Raw genomic sequence first — 20,422 nt, 5'->3', positions numbered from 1 at the left:
ATAATGATGAATTTGGTAATTTGATGATTATTAGGGTTTTAATTATGTACCAAACATGAATTTATGGATTTATGATGGAGATGTTTTGAAAATTTTATGAATTTACTTTTTATGCTTGTTTTTTTATCCTTATTTTAAATTAAACTTATATCGATTATACTCAACTTGTGATTGATGTGTCAGCGGAAACTTTAATGCAAATAATGTTAGATAAAAAACACAAAAATAAGACATTCAATATAAAAGTATATACGGTTTTAACGTGGTTTGATCAACTATGCATATATCCATGGATAAAAGAAAATATTTTTATTTTATTATAAAAAAATATTATAAATGACAAAACCAGATATAACTATTGAGTTTTTAAAACATTTCATAATTCCTTATTCTTTGTATCTACACATTGAATCATAAGTCCCTCAATCCGATAGGTATTTCTCATTTTTCCTCAAATCTCTACTAATTTTATATAGTCTCTACAAACATATATTGTGATATGAGACCTATAATATTTATCGAGATATTTCTAATAAGTTTTCTTATAGTAAAAAGAAAATATAATATTATATATATACTAATTAGGAATTTAAGATACTTTATAACAAACATAATTTTATTAATTAATAAAATTTAAGTGTCTTTTTGAAATATATTTTTTATTTTTTTGTTTTTAAAAATAAAAGATAGAAACTCTTATATAAAAAGTATTTATTTACATTATACCTTTAAAAATTACTTTGAAAAAGTTTAAAATTTGTGGTGATAAAATTTTTTAATATCTAAAATTTTTAAACAATTTTTTAAAAAATTATTACTATTTTTAATTTTAAAAATATAAATTATGAAGCATATTAAAACATATAATATTAATTTAATTTAATTTTAAATTAATAATTAATATAAAGTTTTAAAAGTAAATTTGGCTTTATTTTGAGTAAAAAAAATAATCCAACACCCATTTCAATTGAACAAAACAAAGAAAAGCTAAAAATGATATGATAAATAAAATAATAAAAAACACCACCTTGATTGGCAACCATTTCAATTGCAAGTGAGAAAACAAACCCCCAACACTCATTATGTTGCTTTGACATCAATTATTATTATTTTTTTAATTTTGGATTATATTCGCAATTATTCCATCCTCCACTATTTGCCAGGAATTGTCAATTCCATTCACTTTCATTACTATACACCCGCCTTTTCCAGTCATATCATATACTAATAGAAAGCACTTAGTCTGTCTATTTATTTTTTGAGTGTGCAGAGAAGGAAATTTCATTTTGTCCATTTCCGGAAAGCACAATCAACCTATGTACACCTCTATACAAATACAATCAAAGTGGTCCTAAGCTGGTTGTCACATGACACTAGCCACTTGCCGTTTGCCAGTTGTGGTTAAACCCGGCCTCTCATGCCAGGGGCACCATATCATGAATCACGATTTTCTTTTCTTTTCTTTTCTTTTCTTTTCTTTTCTTTCCCTTCCCTTATGGTAACCAAAAGAGATGGTTGAAGATTCTTGAAAGGCAGCAACATGTTCCAACCAACCTATGTTGTGTCTTGATTACAACCATTCTTTCTTTCTTTCTTTTTTTGCATAAAGTAAGGGGCTTTTTCTTCAGAACCATGAGTGGTAAAGTTGTTCATTGGGAAACTCTCTCTTTTTGGAAAACATTTCTATCTGATCTTCCTTCCTTTCCTTCTCCTTGTCCTTTTCCTCACCCAAAAAGGTGAAAAATGAGATTAGGGTTAGGAATGAGTCAACGTTTGGAGATTGAGAAAGAGCATAATTTCATCATTTTAAAAATAAATTTTATTTTTAAAAATTGTATATAAAGTGTTGGATAAACGCTGGAGCAGTTCCAACCGCTGTATTTACCTGTAGCTTTCCGATTGAGTCAACAACAATCTTGAATCATCAATGAAGAGTAAGTTGTTTAAAAATTTAAAAAATATTGAAACAAAATATCAGCATAGGAGACTCGTTGTCCTAGCATTTTCATAAATGAGATTAATTAAAATTTATGAATAGTCACCTACATTTGCCTGTGCTTTCAATAAATACCAATAATTTTTATACGTAAAAACCCAAGTAAATAAATTAAATTCTTTTAATTTATAAATAATTATATAATAAAAATAATAACAAAATAACTTTGATCCAAAATATATTTAATAAAATAAAACTTAAATTTTTTTTTTAAAAAAAATTGATTTTTATTTCTCAATGTAGTCATTTAGTTTTTTTTTATGCCATCCAAGATGGAGAAAAAATGAAGAGAAATGGGACCCACATAATAATAATAATTTACATTATGCTTAGAAACTTAGATTAATTTTATTAATCATGTAAACGTTACGTGTCAAGATTATAAGTGTGCTACATTAAATAATAAAATTTAAAATAAACCACCCACCTAAACAAATAAATTGGGTGACAACAATCCTCTATTTCAATGCCACCTGCACATGCCAAGCATAAATTCCAAACCATTAGAATCTTTATTTTTCTTTTGCCTCTTAAATTAAACCAAAGTCAAAATTAATTAATTAATAGGCGAATAAGACAATAATTCATCGTCTAATGTCTTAAAATTATACGTAGGTCTCACATGAAAGCTACCATTTGTCTTCATTTAAACGTAACGCATGAATTATTAATGTTTCTAGTTTTTTTGGGCAGGTAAGCCATAATGCAACATTGGGACAAGTGTCATACATAGTCGATTTTATTTTATTTTTAATTTCATTTTTCTAAGTAGGTTTGATTTGATTGGAGAATATTTGGAATAATAAAATGTCCGATATGATAGTGATTTATTTAAAAATTAATCGTGGTAGGTTCATGCATGGGATTCTAAAAAATTGATTAATTAATATGATTTAGAAAATAAAAAATTGATGGGGTGACGGACCAATACCATGATGTTGAACTTTATATATACAAGGCATGTGACATTGGTCAATTGGACAATTATTGTTAATGGGCTTTCTGTTGAAATCCAAATTAAATCGAAATTAGTTCAATAATTCATAATATTCTTTTTTTTTTCTTGGAATAAAACAGAAAATTATGATTAATTGGAAATGGGCTTTTGTTTGGTTGTGTGATTCGACATGAATTAATGTTAATTTAATTTAATTTATTTATTTATTTGTGTTGTCCTTATCTTCTTCATGGGATGACATTTTTGTAGGGCTACCACCTAGAAGGTTAGAGGAAGAGGGGGCAAAAGCAATGGGGTGATACACGTGATGTGGGGGCGCAACGAAATGGCTTTGGAATGTGCTTGAGATGTATCCATTGCTTTCTTGAGCCCTACTTTTGAAATGGTTTTCCCTTTTTAGAAAATTTATAAATATAAATATTTTTGTTTAATGAAAAAAAAAAATCCAAGGAATTGATTAATTTTCGTATTTTAATTAAATGATAATTCTCCTCATCTAGCCTTGGGTTGGGCTTGGTCATTACTTCTAGGCCCAAGCAAGATGCAACTTTTGGGCATTATCAATTAATGTTTTTTTAGAAATATTCTTATGTGTAAGTGATTTGAAAAAATATTAAAATATTAGAGTATGACCCATGATTTGATAGTTTTTTTGTCACTTGTATAACTGCATACATATAATTAAGTTGTCTTCTAAGTACATGTCACTACTCATTGACTCATCGGAGTAGATAACACTCAAGAAGATTATCAACTTATAATATTAATTTACTATGTCGAACATACGTATTATCCATGATATTTGGAGTTTTGGAGCCCTCGTGGCCTTGACTCAACTCATATTTTAATAATAATAATAATAATCTATATTTATACGTATTAAAAGTATGTTGAGTTTATAAAATATTTTTTTTCTCAAAAATACCCCTATAAAGAATTTGATTTCCTTTTATCACGTGGAATATGTCTTTTTCGATCTATTATTTTGCATTCATTTTTCTTATTATTTTCCAAGACCTTTCATGTTTTTCCCCTTTTATCTAAAAAAATTAATTTCTTGTCATAATATAAAATATGTCTTTTCAGATATTACCTTTATTCTTCTTTGGCTTTTTGTTCTCTCACCGTATATTTGTTTTCCATGTGTCTTCCTTTTTGTGGCTTCTCATTCTTCTACTATTGTGATCATTGCCTGGTCTTCGGTGTCATAATAGAATCTTTTTCTTTGTTTTTTTCCTCCTCCTTTATAATATCCCCATCTACTTTTTGCTTTTTTTTTTTTTTAAATACGTTAGCTTGATCAAATCCTTTTAATGTCATTTTTCTAATCTTTAATCTTTTTATATTTATTGATTTTAATTATTTATGAATATTTTTAAACATAAAATAATAATATATAATAGATAATTAATGAAAATCAATTTAATATAAAAATAAATACATAATGAATAAATTTAGAGATTTAGAATATAAAATTTTCTATATTCCTACTAAATAAAACATTTATTTATTTCATAAATTTTATTATATTGTCATATTATTTTATTAGTTACCTTTTTAATTTTAAATTTTCATATAAAAATCATAGTTGAAGAATATAGTTTTAACTTTTTGCTTATGAATTTAGCTTGACATAAATCATAGTTGAGATTTAGGACATAAATTTTTTTCTTAGTTAAAATATTTAATATTTGTAATTAAAGAAGACAAAAATTCGTTTGTGGTTATAATATTTTGCTTTATTAAAATTTTTAATTTTCATAAAAAATTGTATTTAATCATTTATATTAGTGTGAACCCCGCATTTCGGCTCATGCATTTCCCACTCGATGGCGAGCTCGATTTTTATTTTGAAAAATTGATTTATTTATTGATTGAAAAAATTGACTTGGAGTCGCCACTTATTTTTGTTTTATTTTTAAAGGGTAAACAAAAGAATAAAGAAAACCCTAAATATGACTCCTTATTTGGGAAAGGTGATCTGAGAAAAATCGGATCGGGTTCGGGGGTCAGGTTACTTATCGGGAAGGTAAGGTAACAAAAATAACTGAATGAATAGGAAATGCAAAGAATATACCTGAGTGATGAACCAATTTACTTCAATGAAAACAAATGTTAGCAATTAAACACAGAATAAATGTGTGTGTATCATAGATTAGTGTAGATCAATCACATATAGCAATTAAATCAATCATAAAATCACGTATGTGGGACCCCCACCAAAACACGATCTATTTTGCACTAATTAGTCTCATAAATTCCATTATTCTGAAATTATGAAAATTACATTCATGCTTATGTAAAATCAAGAGGAATAAAAGATTATTTGAAACCCGAATGGAATTAAAAACAGTTAGAGAGAAAACTGGATTTTTGAAATTTATTTTAAAATTGGAGTCTTGGGAATTAAATTTAATAATTGGAATTTTGGAAATTAAATTTGAAAGAAATTGAAAATCTTAAAATTATTTGAGAAGTAAAAATTGTGAAAATTAAATTTAAGAATTTGAGTTTTAGAAATTAAATTTAAAAGAAATTTGAATTTTGGAAATAATGAGAATTTGAATTTTGAAAATTAAATTTAAGAATTGGAGTTTCAAAAATTAAATTTGAAATAAATTGGAATTTTAAAAATTATGTGAGAATTGTAATTCTGAAAATTAAATTTAAAATTTTGAGTTTTGGAAATTAAATTTGAAAGAAATTGGGATTTTAAAAGTTATTTGAGAGTTTGGAATTTTTAAAATTTAAATTTAAGAAATGGAGTTTTAAAAATTAATTTTTGAAAGAAATTGGAGTCTTGGAAATTGAATTTAAGAATGAGAATTTTGGAAGTTATTTAAATGTTGAATTTTTAAAAATAAACAAATAAATAGGTGAGTAAAATGATAATGATTAAATAAATTGATATGAAAATTGAAATTTCGGAAATTGGAATTTAGATTTAAAAATCGGAATTTTGAAGAATTATTTAAAAAAATTGAATTTCAAAAAATAAGTAAGTAGATAAATAAACGAAGTAATAATGATGAAAATAATAATGATTAAATAAATAAACGTGAAGCTTGGAAATTTTGAAATGAGAAATTAAATTTAGAAACCGAGATTTTCAAGAATTTGTTAATGGATAAAATTTTAAAAATAATCAATTAAATAAATAAACAAAGTAATAATAATAACGAAAAATTATAATTAAATATATGAACATGAATAGTTGAATTTTTTTTTTAAGTTGGAAATTAAATTCGAAAAAAAACTAAATTTTGAAGGAAATTATTTTTGGCATGGAATTTTTATATATATGCTTAAAATATATATATATATATATATATATACTTGGGAGGATGACAGGTAGGGTGCCATGCATAGCCCAAACATGCCAACCTATGCTTTATGTATGCCATCAAATGCAAATCATGCTGGTGGGACCCATTCCAAAATTCATTTCTCCATAAAGTTCTCTGCCAACATCTTTTCAAGCACCAACATTGTTTCATCAAACTTCCCAGCCACTACTGGCATAATAAAGAGCCCCATCCGCAGTCACCACCGGCACTTAGAAACGGGAAAGTGCAAACCTGAACATATAATCTGGCTCGTCCACCTCCAAAGACTCGACACAAACGTCCATTTCCGACATTACTCCATCGTCATCACGAAATAGAGCCATTAACAGGGGAAAAGAAATAAAAAGAAAACAATTAAATAAAATAAAAAAATAAAATTCAGACACCCCCCTTCTCTGTTCCCCCTAGATTTCTTTTTTTTATTTCCCCCCTCCACCCAGCTGCTCCCGTCCTCTCCCGTCCACTCTCACTCACTTTTCTAAAGAAAAAGAAGCAATCTCTTGCTCCTTGGGGCCCCCAGCCAACCGGGTCTACAATTAGTTTTCTTAATTTTATTAAAAATTAATTGTTTTGTATACTAACATTGTACATCAATCAACACAAGTATTAGAAAAAAAAGTATTACCCTTTGATATAAAAGGCATCATTTTTTATGAAAAAAATTAACACTAAAGCGTATTAAAGTAACACGCTTTCATGGTACTTTTAACACACTTTAGTGTTACTTTTTTTCATAAAAAAAGTGGTACATTCTTTTCCAAAAATTATGTTTGTCAATGTGCAACTTTAATATGCAAAAATTTTAATTTTTAATAAATTTAAGAGAAAATTAATATAAATGATTAAATACAATTTTTATGAAAAATATATTTTATTTTTATTTTATATGAATAAAAAATTAAAATTTATTATACTATTATTTTAAAATAAAAACTTTCAAAATATAGTGTGAAACCATTTATTACATATTATTATAATATTTATTTAAATTAAAATTTTCAGTTTATAGTGTGAAAACATTTATTACATGAAAATTATGTTTTTGAAGATATGCTATTTAAAAAATAAGAGAATAAACTCAATATTTTAAAACATCACTTCGTGTCAAGGTGATACCTCCATTCTGACCAAATAGACTCTCCCTAACACGCCAATTTTTCGATAAAAACGAGTTATAGGTCAAGAGTTAAGACTAAAGACTTTAGTTTTAAAACCTGATTTTACACCAAAAACTTTTTAAATAACTCAATCATTTCATTTATTTATTTTTATTTTCTTTATTTTATTTTTAAATTTGATGGAAACATTATATATATGAATAATCTATGTATATTGCATATATTAACTAGTAAAAGAAAACTGAAATATGATTCAAGTAATTTTCATTTCCCTACTTTATCTTTTTACTCATTTTACTCTCTAAGGGTAAGAAAAAAAGACACAAATAAAATGAATTCGAAATAAAATGAGAACAAAATTTAACAAAAATTTCTTACTTCTTATTTTTGATCGTAGAAATTTACAAAGCTGAAGATATAACTGACACTCCGATCTCTCACTCCTAACTTGCTTCCAACTTACTTCTTTTTTCTCACTTTACAACTTATTTATAGACATAACATTTACAATATGACAAACGGAATTTAATTTGAGTTGTTGGCAATTGATAGATGGCAAAAAAAAAAAAAAAAAAAAAAAAAAAATTTACAAAGTCTTCAGAGGTTTCGTTAACAATAAATACAAAGATGGTAAAGACTTATGACATTTGACTTTTCTTTCTTCTTTTACCATCCATCTGGTGGCTTCTTCTTTATCACATGTAGTATACGTAGTTTTATTGATTTTGAACTTCTACTGCTACATTAAATTCTTGTAGTTGGAGACGCATTTATTGCTTCAATGTCGTCATTGTTGACATCAATGTTCCATTGCATTTTACAGATTATAATAACTTTCATTGTCAAGGTTTTCCCAAAATAATGCGTCATCGCTGAGGTAAGAAGATGGTTCTGGTATTTTTACACTAAGTTCGGTTATAAAATCTTGTTCTTTAGGAGTAATAAGAGGTTTTTGAACAATAATGTGTTCTAAAGGTTTGTTTCTCCATATGGACATAGTTTTTGTTTCTTCAATGAGATGAAATAATTTAGTTCGGGTTGGTCTAAGATCATAGGGCTCTAAAACGAGTAAAAAATTCTGAAAATTCATTTGGACGAGTCATTTCCTATTCTAGTTTTTGTTGAGGAATCAGTGGTTCTTTATTATGTTTTATATAAACATGGTGATAGATTGACACTATTGATCCATCGATTTGAAATAAAGGTGGAATGGTTTCAAAAGAAATGTTTATCTATTTTTTGGTTTTGAAAAGATAAGTTAAAATATCTTTTAATTTTTCTAGGAAATTTTTAGGGATTTGAGATACATGGTTCATAAAAATATTTTTTAAAATTCCATGATCCATGAACTAGGGTACTAAATAAAAAATTTCTTTATTTACAACAGACATACTCACATAAGCTAAATATTTAACAAAGAAAAATTTAGGGTCATGATATGCCATATACTTTGTTTTTATCTTGACATTTTTGGTTCTAAAATGTTTATACAAAAGTTGTTGATTTTTAAACACTTTGTTATATTGGGTTTGTAGAAAGAAGGTTTCAACTAAAGAGTAGTTATCAGCTCCAATTAGGTTTTTAACAACAAGTTTTTCATATTGTTAAGACATAAGAGCTGATTTCTTAATTAAACTAAGCATTTCAGGTTGACTATTCGAAAACTGGTTTGACTAGTTGACACTGTACTAGTTTTCAAATTCTTTATCAGTCTTTCTTGATTTTCTTGGATTTTGAGGTTTTGAAATTTTTGAGTTTCTAAAGCAATCAATTGGTTTTGAGGGTTTTGTAAATGTTGAGCTAAGGTTGACACGGTTTTTCCATAAGAATATTCTAAATTTTGGTTTGAAAAACTTTGTGGTTTTAAAGACCAAAAGTTATCTACAATAACTTATGTTCTTCAAAAAGGTTTTGAGAATATAAAGAGTTAAACCTCAAATTTGGATTCAACACTTTGTTAAGACATGGTTCCAAATTGAAAGGTTCTAACTTTAGTGGGTTTTCTTTGAGCCATGTTCATGTAAAATAAAATCAATCGTTAGCATTATCAACATTATTAATTATTTGTCTACTTAACCAATCTACTAATATATTATATTTTCCTTTAATATGTTCAAATTTAGGTTTGAAACCAATTAAAGAGGTTTAAAACTTTATCCATCTTTTGGTGGACAATTTTGAAGAATTTTTATTTTCGAAGAATTTTTTAATGTTCTCACAATCGGTTCTTAAAGTAAATTGTTCTTGGTTTAAAAATAATTGAAAATTTTCTAAGACTAATATTATTGCTTCAATTTCTAAATCTGTAGAACTTAGGTTCTTTTGATAATCATTAAAAGTTCCACTACAATATTTACAAAGTTTTTTGTTCTCCTATATTAGTGACTACTAAAAGTATACCTTCACATTCTATTTAGCTAGCATCGGTTTGAACTATTTTGTATTCACTTTCTAAGGGTAAATGTAAGGTTGGGAGATGCTTTACAAGTTCTTTTATTTTTTTTACAAGTTTAATATCTTCTTGGTTAAAATATCTTTGTCCTATGTCTTTTGTTTTACTATAAAGGGGTTCAGCTAATCTACTAAGGTTTTTAATATATAGTCTAGCATAGTTTAATAATCCTAAAAACCTTTGAAGGGTTTTTAAATCTTCGAATTTATCTGGAAAATTATTTATTTTTTGTACTATATGATCTTGCAATTTTATTTGTCCATCTTCCTATTCTAATCCTAAATATTCTATTTGGGTTTTAAATAATTTCAGTTTCTTTTTACTTACTATTAATCCATGGCTAATTAATTTTTCAAAAATAAATTCTAAATGCTTTTTATGTTCCTGAAGAGAATGCGAAAAAACAAGAATATCATCAATATATATAAGAACAAAAGAGTATTTACCAAAAACATTATCCATCATCTATTGGAGTATTTGAGGAACATTTTTTTAGTCCAAATGACATTACATTCCATTCATATAATTCATAGGGGCATGAAAACATTGTCCATGGTTTATTATCTTCTTCTAATCTAATTTGCCAAAATCCACTTTTACAATCTAGCTGAGAAAAGTATTTACATCATTGAATAAAATTAATTAAAGAATCCTTGTTTGGAATTTTATAGGCTTCATCATATGTGTTATCATTTAATCTTTTATAATTAATAACCATCATAGTTTTTTTTTCTTCATTATGGTTCCTTACTAAAAAGGCTAAAGATCTATGGGGACTGAAACTTGATTTAATGAGGTTATTCTGCAACAGTTCTTCTATTTGAATTTTGAATTCCTTTGTATCTATAAGGTTACATGCTATATCTGCCGTTTTTATTGTTAAGTCCGAGTCTTTAATTGGTATTTTACAAGTTGTTTTATTTTTATTCTAATGTTTTTGGGGATCTTTTCCTATAATTCCTATTTTTTCTGCTTTTAATATAAGGTTTTTTTAAAAATCTATTTGCATTTCTTAATTGTTCTGAATAATCATTAATTATGATATCCTTTTGTGCTTCTATTTTGTTAATTTGATGAGATATTACATTATGATTTTTATTTGACGCATTTTCCATGTTTGTATAAACAATTGTTGTGGTTTTAGGATGAAAACTGATTTGGTTATTTTGTATTGTTATCCCTCCTTGTAAAGAATGTACAAAATTTAAACCTAAAATGAAAGGCTATAAACTTATAGTAGGTACAAGATACGTTTGAGGTAACACTAAGGTTATGTTGTTAATTATGACTGGTACATTTGAAATATACTTGGTTAATATTAGTTTTTGTTGATTATATTGGACTAATTCTATTGGTTGAACTAATGTTTACTGGTCTTCCTGAGGTAATAAAGTTTCAAATAAAAGGTTTTTATTGGCTATAGTTTCCCTAATTAATTACTAAACACTAATTGCTTTGATTTTCTTAAAGCCTAACCTATTAACAAATCTCAAGTGTCCAAATAACCTAATTAATCACATGTTCACTAATCTATTTTTCAATTAAACCAAATTAAACAAGATTTATGTTGATCTTACCATTAATAAAATACTTAAGCTAAAATACTTTAATCCCTAATTAATTGTGATTTTTAACTAAAACATGTTTATAGCTAATTACACTCAACTTTTACACAAATTTTATTGTTAATTTGTTTCAGCATACCATTAGGAATAAAAATAAACTGAAATTACTAAATTAAACAACTTGCTTACCTTAAATCTACACTTTCTCTCTCTAAACCAAGTTGTTGCAGCTAAAATGGTGCAAAACAAGCTGTAGGCCCTTATATAGGACTCTCCATGCAGCCAAGTAGGAGGTGGTAGCCATGTGGCCTACTACCAGCCCACCCAAGTAGGAGCTGGCATGCCATTTGGCTTCCACTAACTCCAACTTCCCAATTTTGCACTTTAGTCCTTCAAGTTATCAAAAATAAAACCCTTAATTGCCCATTAGTTCTTTAGGTTTTCAAATCTATAATCAACCCCTAAAAATCTAATAAGCATGGTTAAGTCATTAACTAATCTTAATTAACCTTAATCAAACTTTAATTCATAATTAAACAGGATTAACACTAAACTAGTTTTAACATCTAATTAAGCACGTTTAAAGTTAAGTACTAAGATAATCATTATTGCCTATTTAATTCATTAGTGCTAGGTATTATAGTTACTGTCACCTTTACCGTCACTATTATCGATACCGTTATCGTTACCGTCACTGTTACCATCATCGTTATCGTAACTATTATTGTCATTGTTACCGTCATCGTTATCGTATCCGTTACCATCATTATTATCGTCATCGTTATTGTCACCGTTACAGTCAGTGTTACCGTACGCATTACAGTCACTGTCACCATCATCGTTACCGTTACAATTACGGTCACCATCAACGTTACCAACACTGTCATCATTATCGTCACCGTTACTATTGTCATTACCGTTATCGTTGTCATTACCGTTACCGTTATCGTTACTGCTATCGATACCGTTATCGTTACTGTTACCGATACTGTTACTATTACTGTCACCATTACCGTTACCATCACTGTCACCGTTACCGATACTATCAACGTTATTGTCACCGTCACCATCACCGTTACTGATACTGATACAGTCAATGTTACCGTCACTGTTACAATCAACGTTACCGTTATCATTACCATCACCGCTACCATTACCATTACTGTTACTGTAACCGTTATAGTTACCATTGCCATTATCGTTATTGTTACGGTTATCGTCATCGTTACCGTTATCGTCACTGTTACCATTACCATAACCGTCCGCGACACCGTTTCCATCACCATCATCGTTAACCTTACCGTTATCATTACGGTCATTGTCACCGTTACTGTTACTTTGACTGTTATCATCATCGTAATGAGAAGTTACATTATGATTTTTATTTGACGCATTTTCCATGTTTGTATAAACAATTGTTGTGGTTTTAGAATGAAAACCGATTTGATTATTTTGTATTGTTATCCCTCATTGTAAAGAATGTACAAAATTTAAACTTAAAATGAAAGGATATAAACTTATAGTAGGTACAAGATAAGTTTGAGGTAACACTAAGGTTATGTTGTTAATTATGATTGGTACATTTGAAATATACTTGGTTAATATTAGTTTTTGTTGATTATATTGGACTAATTCTATTGGTTGAACTAATGTTTACTGGTCCTCCTGAGGTAATAAAGTTTCAAATAAAAGGTTTTTATTGGCTATAGTATTCCCTAATTAATTACTAAACACTAATTGCTTTGATTTTCTTAAAGCCTAACCTATTAACAAATCTCAAGTGTCCAAATAACCTAATTAATCACATGTTCACTAATCTATTTTTCAATTAAACCAAATTAAACAAGATTTATGTTGATCTTACCATTAATAAAATACTTAAGCTAAAATACTTTAATCCCTAATTAATTGTGATTTTTAACTAAAACATGTTTATAGCTAATTACACTCAACTTTTACACAAATTTTATTGTTAATTTGTTTCAGCATACCATTAGGAATAAAAATAAACTGAAATTACTAAATTAAACAACTTGCTTACCTTAAATCTACACTTTCTCTCTCTAAACCAAGTTGTTGCAGCTAAAATGGTGTAAAACAAGCTGTAGGCCCTTATATAGGGCTCTCCATGCAGCCAAGTAGGAGGTGGCAGCCATGTGGCCTGCTACCAGCCCACCCAAGTAGGAGCTGGCATGCCATTTGGCTTCCACTAACTCCAACTTCCCAATTTTGCACTTTAGTCCTTCAAGTTATCAAAAATAAAACCCTTAATTGCCCATTAGTTCTTTAGGTTTTCAAAACTATAATCAACCCCTAAAAATCTAATAAGCATGGTTAAGTCATTAACTAATCTTAATTAACCTTAATCAAACTTTAATTCATAATTAAACAGGATTAACACTAAACTAGTTTTAACATTTAATTAAGCACGTTTAAAGTTAAGTACTAAGATAATCATTATTGCCTATTTAATTCATTAGTGCTAGGTATTATAGTTACTGTCACCTTTACCGTCACTATTATCGATATCGTTACCATCACCGTTACCATTATCGTTATCGTAACTGTTATTGTCATTGTTATCGTCATCGTTATCGTATCCGTAACCATCATCATTATCGTCATTGTTATTGTCACCGTTACCGTCAGTGTTACAGTACGCATTACAGTCACCGTCACCATCATCGGTACCGTTACAATTACCGTCACCATCACCATCACCGTTACCGTCACTATCATCGTTACTATTGTCATTACCGTTACCGTTACCGTTACTGCTATCGATACCGTTACCATTACTGTTACCCATACCGTTACCGTTACTGTCACCATTACCGTTACCATTACCATCACCGTTACTGATACTATCAACATTATTGTCACCATCACCATCATCGTTACTGATACTGATACAGTCAATGTTACCGTCGCTGTTACAATCAACGTCACTGTTATCATTACCATCACCGCTACCATTACCATTACTGTAACCGTTATAGTTACCATTGCCATTATCGTTATTGTTACGGTTACCGTCATCATTACCGTTATCGTCACCGTTACCATTACCGTAACCGTCCGCGACACCGTTTCCATCACCATCATCGTTAACCTTACCATTATAATTATGGTCATTGTCACCGTTACTGTTACTTTGACTGTTATCATTATCGTAATGAGAGGTTACATTATGATTTTTATTTGACGCATTTTCCATGTTTGTATAAACAATTGTTGTGGTTTTAGGATGAAAACTGATTTGGTTATTTTGTATTGTTATCCCTCATTTTAAAGAATGTACAAAATTTAAACTTAAAATGAAAGGATATAAACTTATAGTAGGTACAAGATAAGTTTGAAGTAACACTAAGGTTATGTTGTTAATTATGATTGATACATTTGAAATATACTTGGTTAATATTAGTTTTTGTTGATTATATTGGACTAATTCTACTGGTTGAACTAATGTTTGTTGGTCTTCCTGAGGTACTAAAGTTCCAAATAAAAGGTTTTTATTGGTTTAAGGATTGTTCCCAATTTTTTATGGTTTTCTTAAGGTCTTGTGTATTGTCTATATCTAATATTGTTCCATATTCATATATTGGTTGTAAAAAGCTAGAAGGTTCTATTTTAGTTTTCCATTGAGGTCCTTTTGGCTTATTGTACGACTTACTATATCTTATTATTTCAATTTTTACATTTACAAATTCTTTTTCTTCATTTATTGTATTTATTGATTAATTTGAGACTATTTTTAAGTTTTCTTTAGCTTTTGGTTGAATAGTAAATTGATTTATTGTTTCTATATCTATAAGTTTTTTTTTTTTTTATCAAATTGGTTTTATAAAGTTGTTCTATTATTTGCTCATCTGTATAGTTTTTGCACATTATATCAACAAAGTTTTCTTGATCTGCATGTTCTTCTAGTAATGTTGGGTTACTGAATCCTTCTAACATTATATTGATTAGTTCTGAATTTTTGTATAGGTTTTCTAATGTTTCGATGTTTATTAAAATATCTTCTTTTATAACATTTATAGATTCCATTTCACCATCTGACTCTACCTCTATATTTATAGTTATATAGTTTCCAAAGGCTATACTTACACTTCCATCTTGATTTTCATATAAACTACTAGATGTTGGATATTTTATTACTAGTTTATTTATTTGGGGTAATTCCCACTCTCGTCATAACAAATAGTCTATATTTACGAGTTTTGCTTCTATCATATTTACAGTCTTATTTCCAATGGTTTTTACTATATCATCAAATTCCATCATACATTTTAAGCTTAGAGCATTATTGGTTTTTCCTATAAATCCTATAGCTATGCTAAGGTTCTTACTTCCTAATTCCATATCATAACCTTTAGTATTTATAATTATTTTTATTTCTTCCTTGAATTCCTTAAGATCTATTTAAAATTGAGGTATACAACCAATGATTGCGTTGTTTTGGTTCATATTAACTTCTGCGCTAGCTAAAAGAGCTCGTTCTACTGTATTGTTTCTAATATCTAAAAGGTTAATATTTATAAGTGCTCAAATTTCTTTACGATGAAGTCATATTATTCCTATTAAAATTATCCCTAAATGCATATATTTATCGGTTTTGGTTTTTAATAGTTTATGTTTTGTTTTTGGAGATACTAAGTCTAAATATACAATATTTCCTATTGAAATTATAGTATGTTAGTTTAAAAATCTAGTTATTTTAAGATTTGAAACTAATTGTTTTTTGTAAGGTGTTACTTCCTTTACTGCATTTTTTAATTTTTCTTCAATCAATTCTTTTACATTATCTTTAGGGTTTATAGCTTCTACTATTTCCATGGTTTTATTGCTAAATTTTTTGGTTCAAAAGGATTTATTTTTCGTTCTATTCTAATTACTGGTTTTTCTCCTAAACTAAAGTTTTAAAATTATTTTAAAAGATGATTTAATTTTTATTCTTCCAATGATTTTGTATTTCTTTGTTCTAAAAGTTTATCTACCTTTTGGTTAAATTTTTCTAATGTTTCTTTTAAATTTTGTTGTTCTAACTTTATTTGTTCTATTTTTTTCACAAACAAAATTTTCATCTCTAACTAATTGTTCTTTAATATAATTTAGGTTATTTCTTGGCAGATTATGGTTCTTAAAGTCTTCTAACTTCTTTTCTAATTCCTAAGACTATATTTAGTTTTTCTAAGGATTTTCTGTCTTTTTTGGATTTTTTCTAAACAATTGATATTATTTTGGTTTTCTTCTTGAATTTGTTCCTTATGTTCTTGTAATACTACGTTTGTTATTTTTAACTGTGTTTCTACTACAAATTTTAGTTGTTTTACCTCTTGGGTTTGTAGATGAGGGGTTCATTAGTTTTTAATATTTTCTAATTAGATGAACTAGCATATAAATTATCGATATAATATTTTATTATTTCTCTTTTAATTGGGGTTTCTGTAGCAAAAAGTTCGTCAAAGGCTTATATAGCTATTTCGTACTTGTTCAAATATTTACGAGAAGTTAGGTTTTTGATATCTATGGTTAAATATTTTACAGTAGTCCTTAAATTATGTAATGTATCATAAGTTTCTCTAAATTCTTTCCGTTGAGCATACAATCTATTATTAAGTTATTTTACACGATCATAATCTAAATTATATATACCAGGAAGATAAGGAATAAAAGACATCAATTCATATCAAACTAAATGAACATGCAGACTAAATAAATAAATAGAGCAAATATAATCAGACTTTTAATGGGGTAAGATAAAATTTGATACTGTGAAAATTAATTTGAATCAACAGTTACTTTTCCTAATTAATATACTAACAATATACATAAAGCTTTGATACTAACTTTTCCCATCAATTTTATTTACATAGATATAAATAATTATTCACAATCAAGGCTATGGCAAGAACCTGAAATTTTTTTATTCAAAATCAAAGTTTTAAAACCAAAACTAGTGTGAATGCTTTTATTATACTATTATGTTAAAATAAAAACTTTCAAAATACAACGTGAAACTATTTATTAGATATTATTATAATATTTATTTAAATTAAAACTTTCAGTTTATAGTGTGAAAACATTTATTACATGAAAGTTATGTTTTTGAAGATCAACTATTTCAAAAATTCAGAGAATAAACTCAAGATTTTAAAACATCACTTTGTGTCAAGGTGATACCCCTTTCTAACCGGATAGAGTCTTCTAGGTCAAGGGTTAAGACTAAAGACTCTAGTTTTAAAACTTGATTTTACACCAAAAACTTTCTAAATAACCCGATCATTTTATTTATTTATTTATATATTTTTTAATTTGATGGAAAAATTATTCTATGCTATATTAAAATTTGGTTCAATTTGTAAAACATTCTTTCCCGAAAACATCCTATTAAGAATTTGATTCCCTGTTGTTATGTGGAAGATGGTTTTTCAGATATTACCTCTACATTATATTGCATTGACTTTTCTTATCTTCAAAGTCTTTCCATGTCTCCCCTTTTTTTTTATGTAAAAAAAATTAATTTTCTATCATAATGTAAAAGATGTCTTTTCATATATTACCTTTCCATCATAATGTTCGTTTTTCTTCTTTGGCTTTTTGTTCTCACACTATATAGTTGTTTTCCATGTCTCTTCCTTTTTATGGCTTTTCATTCTCCTACTATTGTGGCTATCACTTTCTTACTCTTCCTTTTTGTGTAGAAAAATCTATTTTATCCCTACAAGTAATGGTGGTTTTCATTATCCAATCCTCACTCCCTCCATTTTCACTTTTAGTAATGCTAAGAACTTACAACCTCAAGTGTTTCTTTTGGAATATCTTTTAAGCCTGTTGGATGCTTAAAAAATAAGGGAAAATAAGGAAAACCAAAAATTTTCATTATTGTATGTTTTTTTGTTTGATTTGTTCCTTATGTTAGGAACAAAAGGATTTAAAGTTTTGGTTATTTTCTAATAGTTTCTAAACAACTAATCTATGATTTGAATGTTGATAGGTCTCAAATGGAGCTGAAACATTTAATGCTCAAATTATTTTGATTTGATGCAAAACATATTATTATTTCTTTTTCTTCAATTTTATCACATTCTTTTTATTGGTCACTTTTTGCTTAATTACTTTTATTTCAACCCCTTTCTCAAAATCTTTTGTACAAATTTTTATTGAATGACAAATTTTTGCATGGACTAGAAAAAGTGGGTTAGATTCTTTCATTCCTATGTTAGGTTTGCTTTTTTTATACTTAATTGAACTAGAAAACATATGGTGTAAGAGGGGAAAACAACGGAATCCTTTTAGCTCTTAAGATTTTGCTTAAAGTACAAATGAGTGATTATTATTATTTATTTATTGTTTAAATTGTAACTCATTTAATAATGTTTGATGCCATGATATGGGCTATATATGGAGGAGTTGTTTCATGCTTTTATATGGTCTAATAGTTAAACACTTGCGGGTGCACGTGGGTCAGTGATGTTGGTTTCACAATTTAATCTCTTATTCAAATACTATTTATATATATTTTTTTTATAGTTATATCTTTTATATTTTTATTATTCATTATAAAAATAAATATTAAATTCATAAAATATCAATAATTTAATATTTTAAAAAACTTTTATTTAATTTATTATATTGGATAAAAGTTGAAACTCACATGAATTTATTTTTATTTTTCATAGTAATTTACAATTTTTGTCTCATTGTTAATTCAAATAATTTTTTCTAACTCAAAATTATTTTAGTAACTTTATCAAATACGAAGAATATCATTTAGGTGGTGTTTGTTTTTTGGCTGAATAAAAAAAGCCAAAATATTTGACTTTTTCTATTCAGTTAAAAGTAACTCATTGACATCAACTAACATAATTAAACTAAACTTAATGATAATAAGTTCACTTTAATTATATTAGTGAATATCAATAAAGTACTTTTAACTGAATAGAAAAAATCAAATATTTTGGTTTTTTCTATTCAGTCAAAAAACAAACACCACCTTAATGTTTGATTTTTTTTTTTAAAGTAAGATTTTTTTTCATTATGTTCGGTATAAATTTTTTAAATATTAATAATTTAATATTTAAAATTAATTTGAGTTATTAATTTCTAGCAATTAATAATTATTGGTATCATATCTTTTAATCATTCTCAATAAAATGATTTTTTTTGAATTTTAATTTTATTTATTATTAATAATTATTTGAAAAATAAATTTTACAAGTTTTATAAGTGAAGTCCCTAGGATTATTTTTACTAATGAAATCATTTAAATTAATTTTAAGAGCTCTCTCTCTCTCTCTCTCTCTCTCTCTCTATATATATATATATATATATATATATATATATATATATATATATATATATATATATTCATTATTAAAAAAATCATAATTTAATTGTAAGTTATTTATTTTAAATAATTTATAAATAACTTAAAATTAGTTAAAATAATATATAAAGTGAAATTTTTAAATATGATATTAATTAATAAATAATATAAGATTATATTAATAGATAAATCAAATATAATGTATTATAATAATATAAGATTATCTTTTACATTTCTTTAAATAATTTATATTTTTTTCATAATTAATTGATTAACTTAGTTTCTATATTTGTGTTATAGGTCATATATTTTTTTAAATCATCTAAACTTTTAAGTTTATTACTATTTTATTTTAAGAATTGTGGATCCCACATTTTGCTCGATGCGTTCACACTCGATGACGAAACTCGTTTTTTTATTTTATTTGGTGAAAATTTAATTTTTAGAAAAAGACTTGGAGTCGCCACTTATTTTTGTTTTATTTTTTTTAAGGGAAAAACAAAATAAGAAAGAAAAATAATCAATGTACAAGTCATGATGGAAATCAATATACACAAAAACAGTGATAAAATCTAATTATAAAAATATACAAAATAAATAATAAGAGAATTATGCAAAATGATTTATTGAATTAAATAAATAAAAGATATTAAAAAA

The 20,422-nt window shown here is 26.7% G+C and overlaps 1 protein-coding gene across 1 annotated transcript; it reads right to left on the bottom strand.

Moving 5' to 3' along the window:
- Positions 1-12,066: 12,066 nt before the first annotated feature.
- LOC132253140 (uncharacterized) lies at positions 12,067-14,538 on the bottom strand. The gene is made up of 4 exons (XM_059734548.1): positions 14,309-14,538; positions 13,936-14,234; positions 13,540-13,678; positions 12,067-12,778 (listed from the first exon to the last, which is right to left on the bottom strand). The coding sequence occupies exons 1-4, from the start codon at positions 14,536-14,538 to the stop codon at positions 12,067-12,069; spliced, it is 1,380 nt and encodes a 459-aa protein (XP_059590531.1).
- Positions 14,539-20,422: the final 5,884 nt, after the last annotated feature.

This window comes from Vitis vinifera, chromosome 18, assembly GCF_030704535.1.
Source record: "Vitis vinifera cultivar Pinot Noir 40024 chromosome 18, ASM3070453v1".
Taxonomy (NCBI): domain Eukaryota; kingdom Viridiplantae; phylum Streptophyta; class Magnoliopsida; order Vitales; family Vitaceae; genus Vitis; species Vitis vinifera.
Note: the sequence above shows the minus strand (reverse complement) of the source record. Positions and strands in the feature narration are given on the sequence as shown.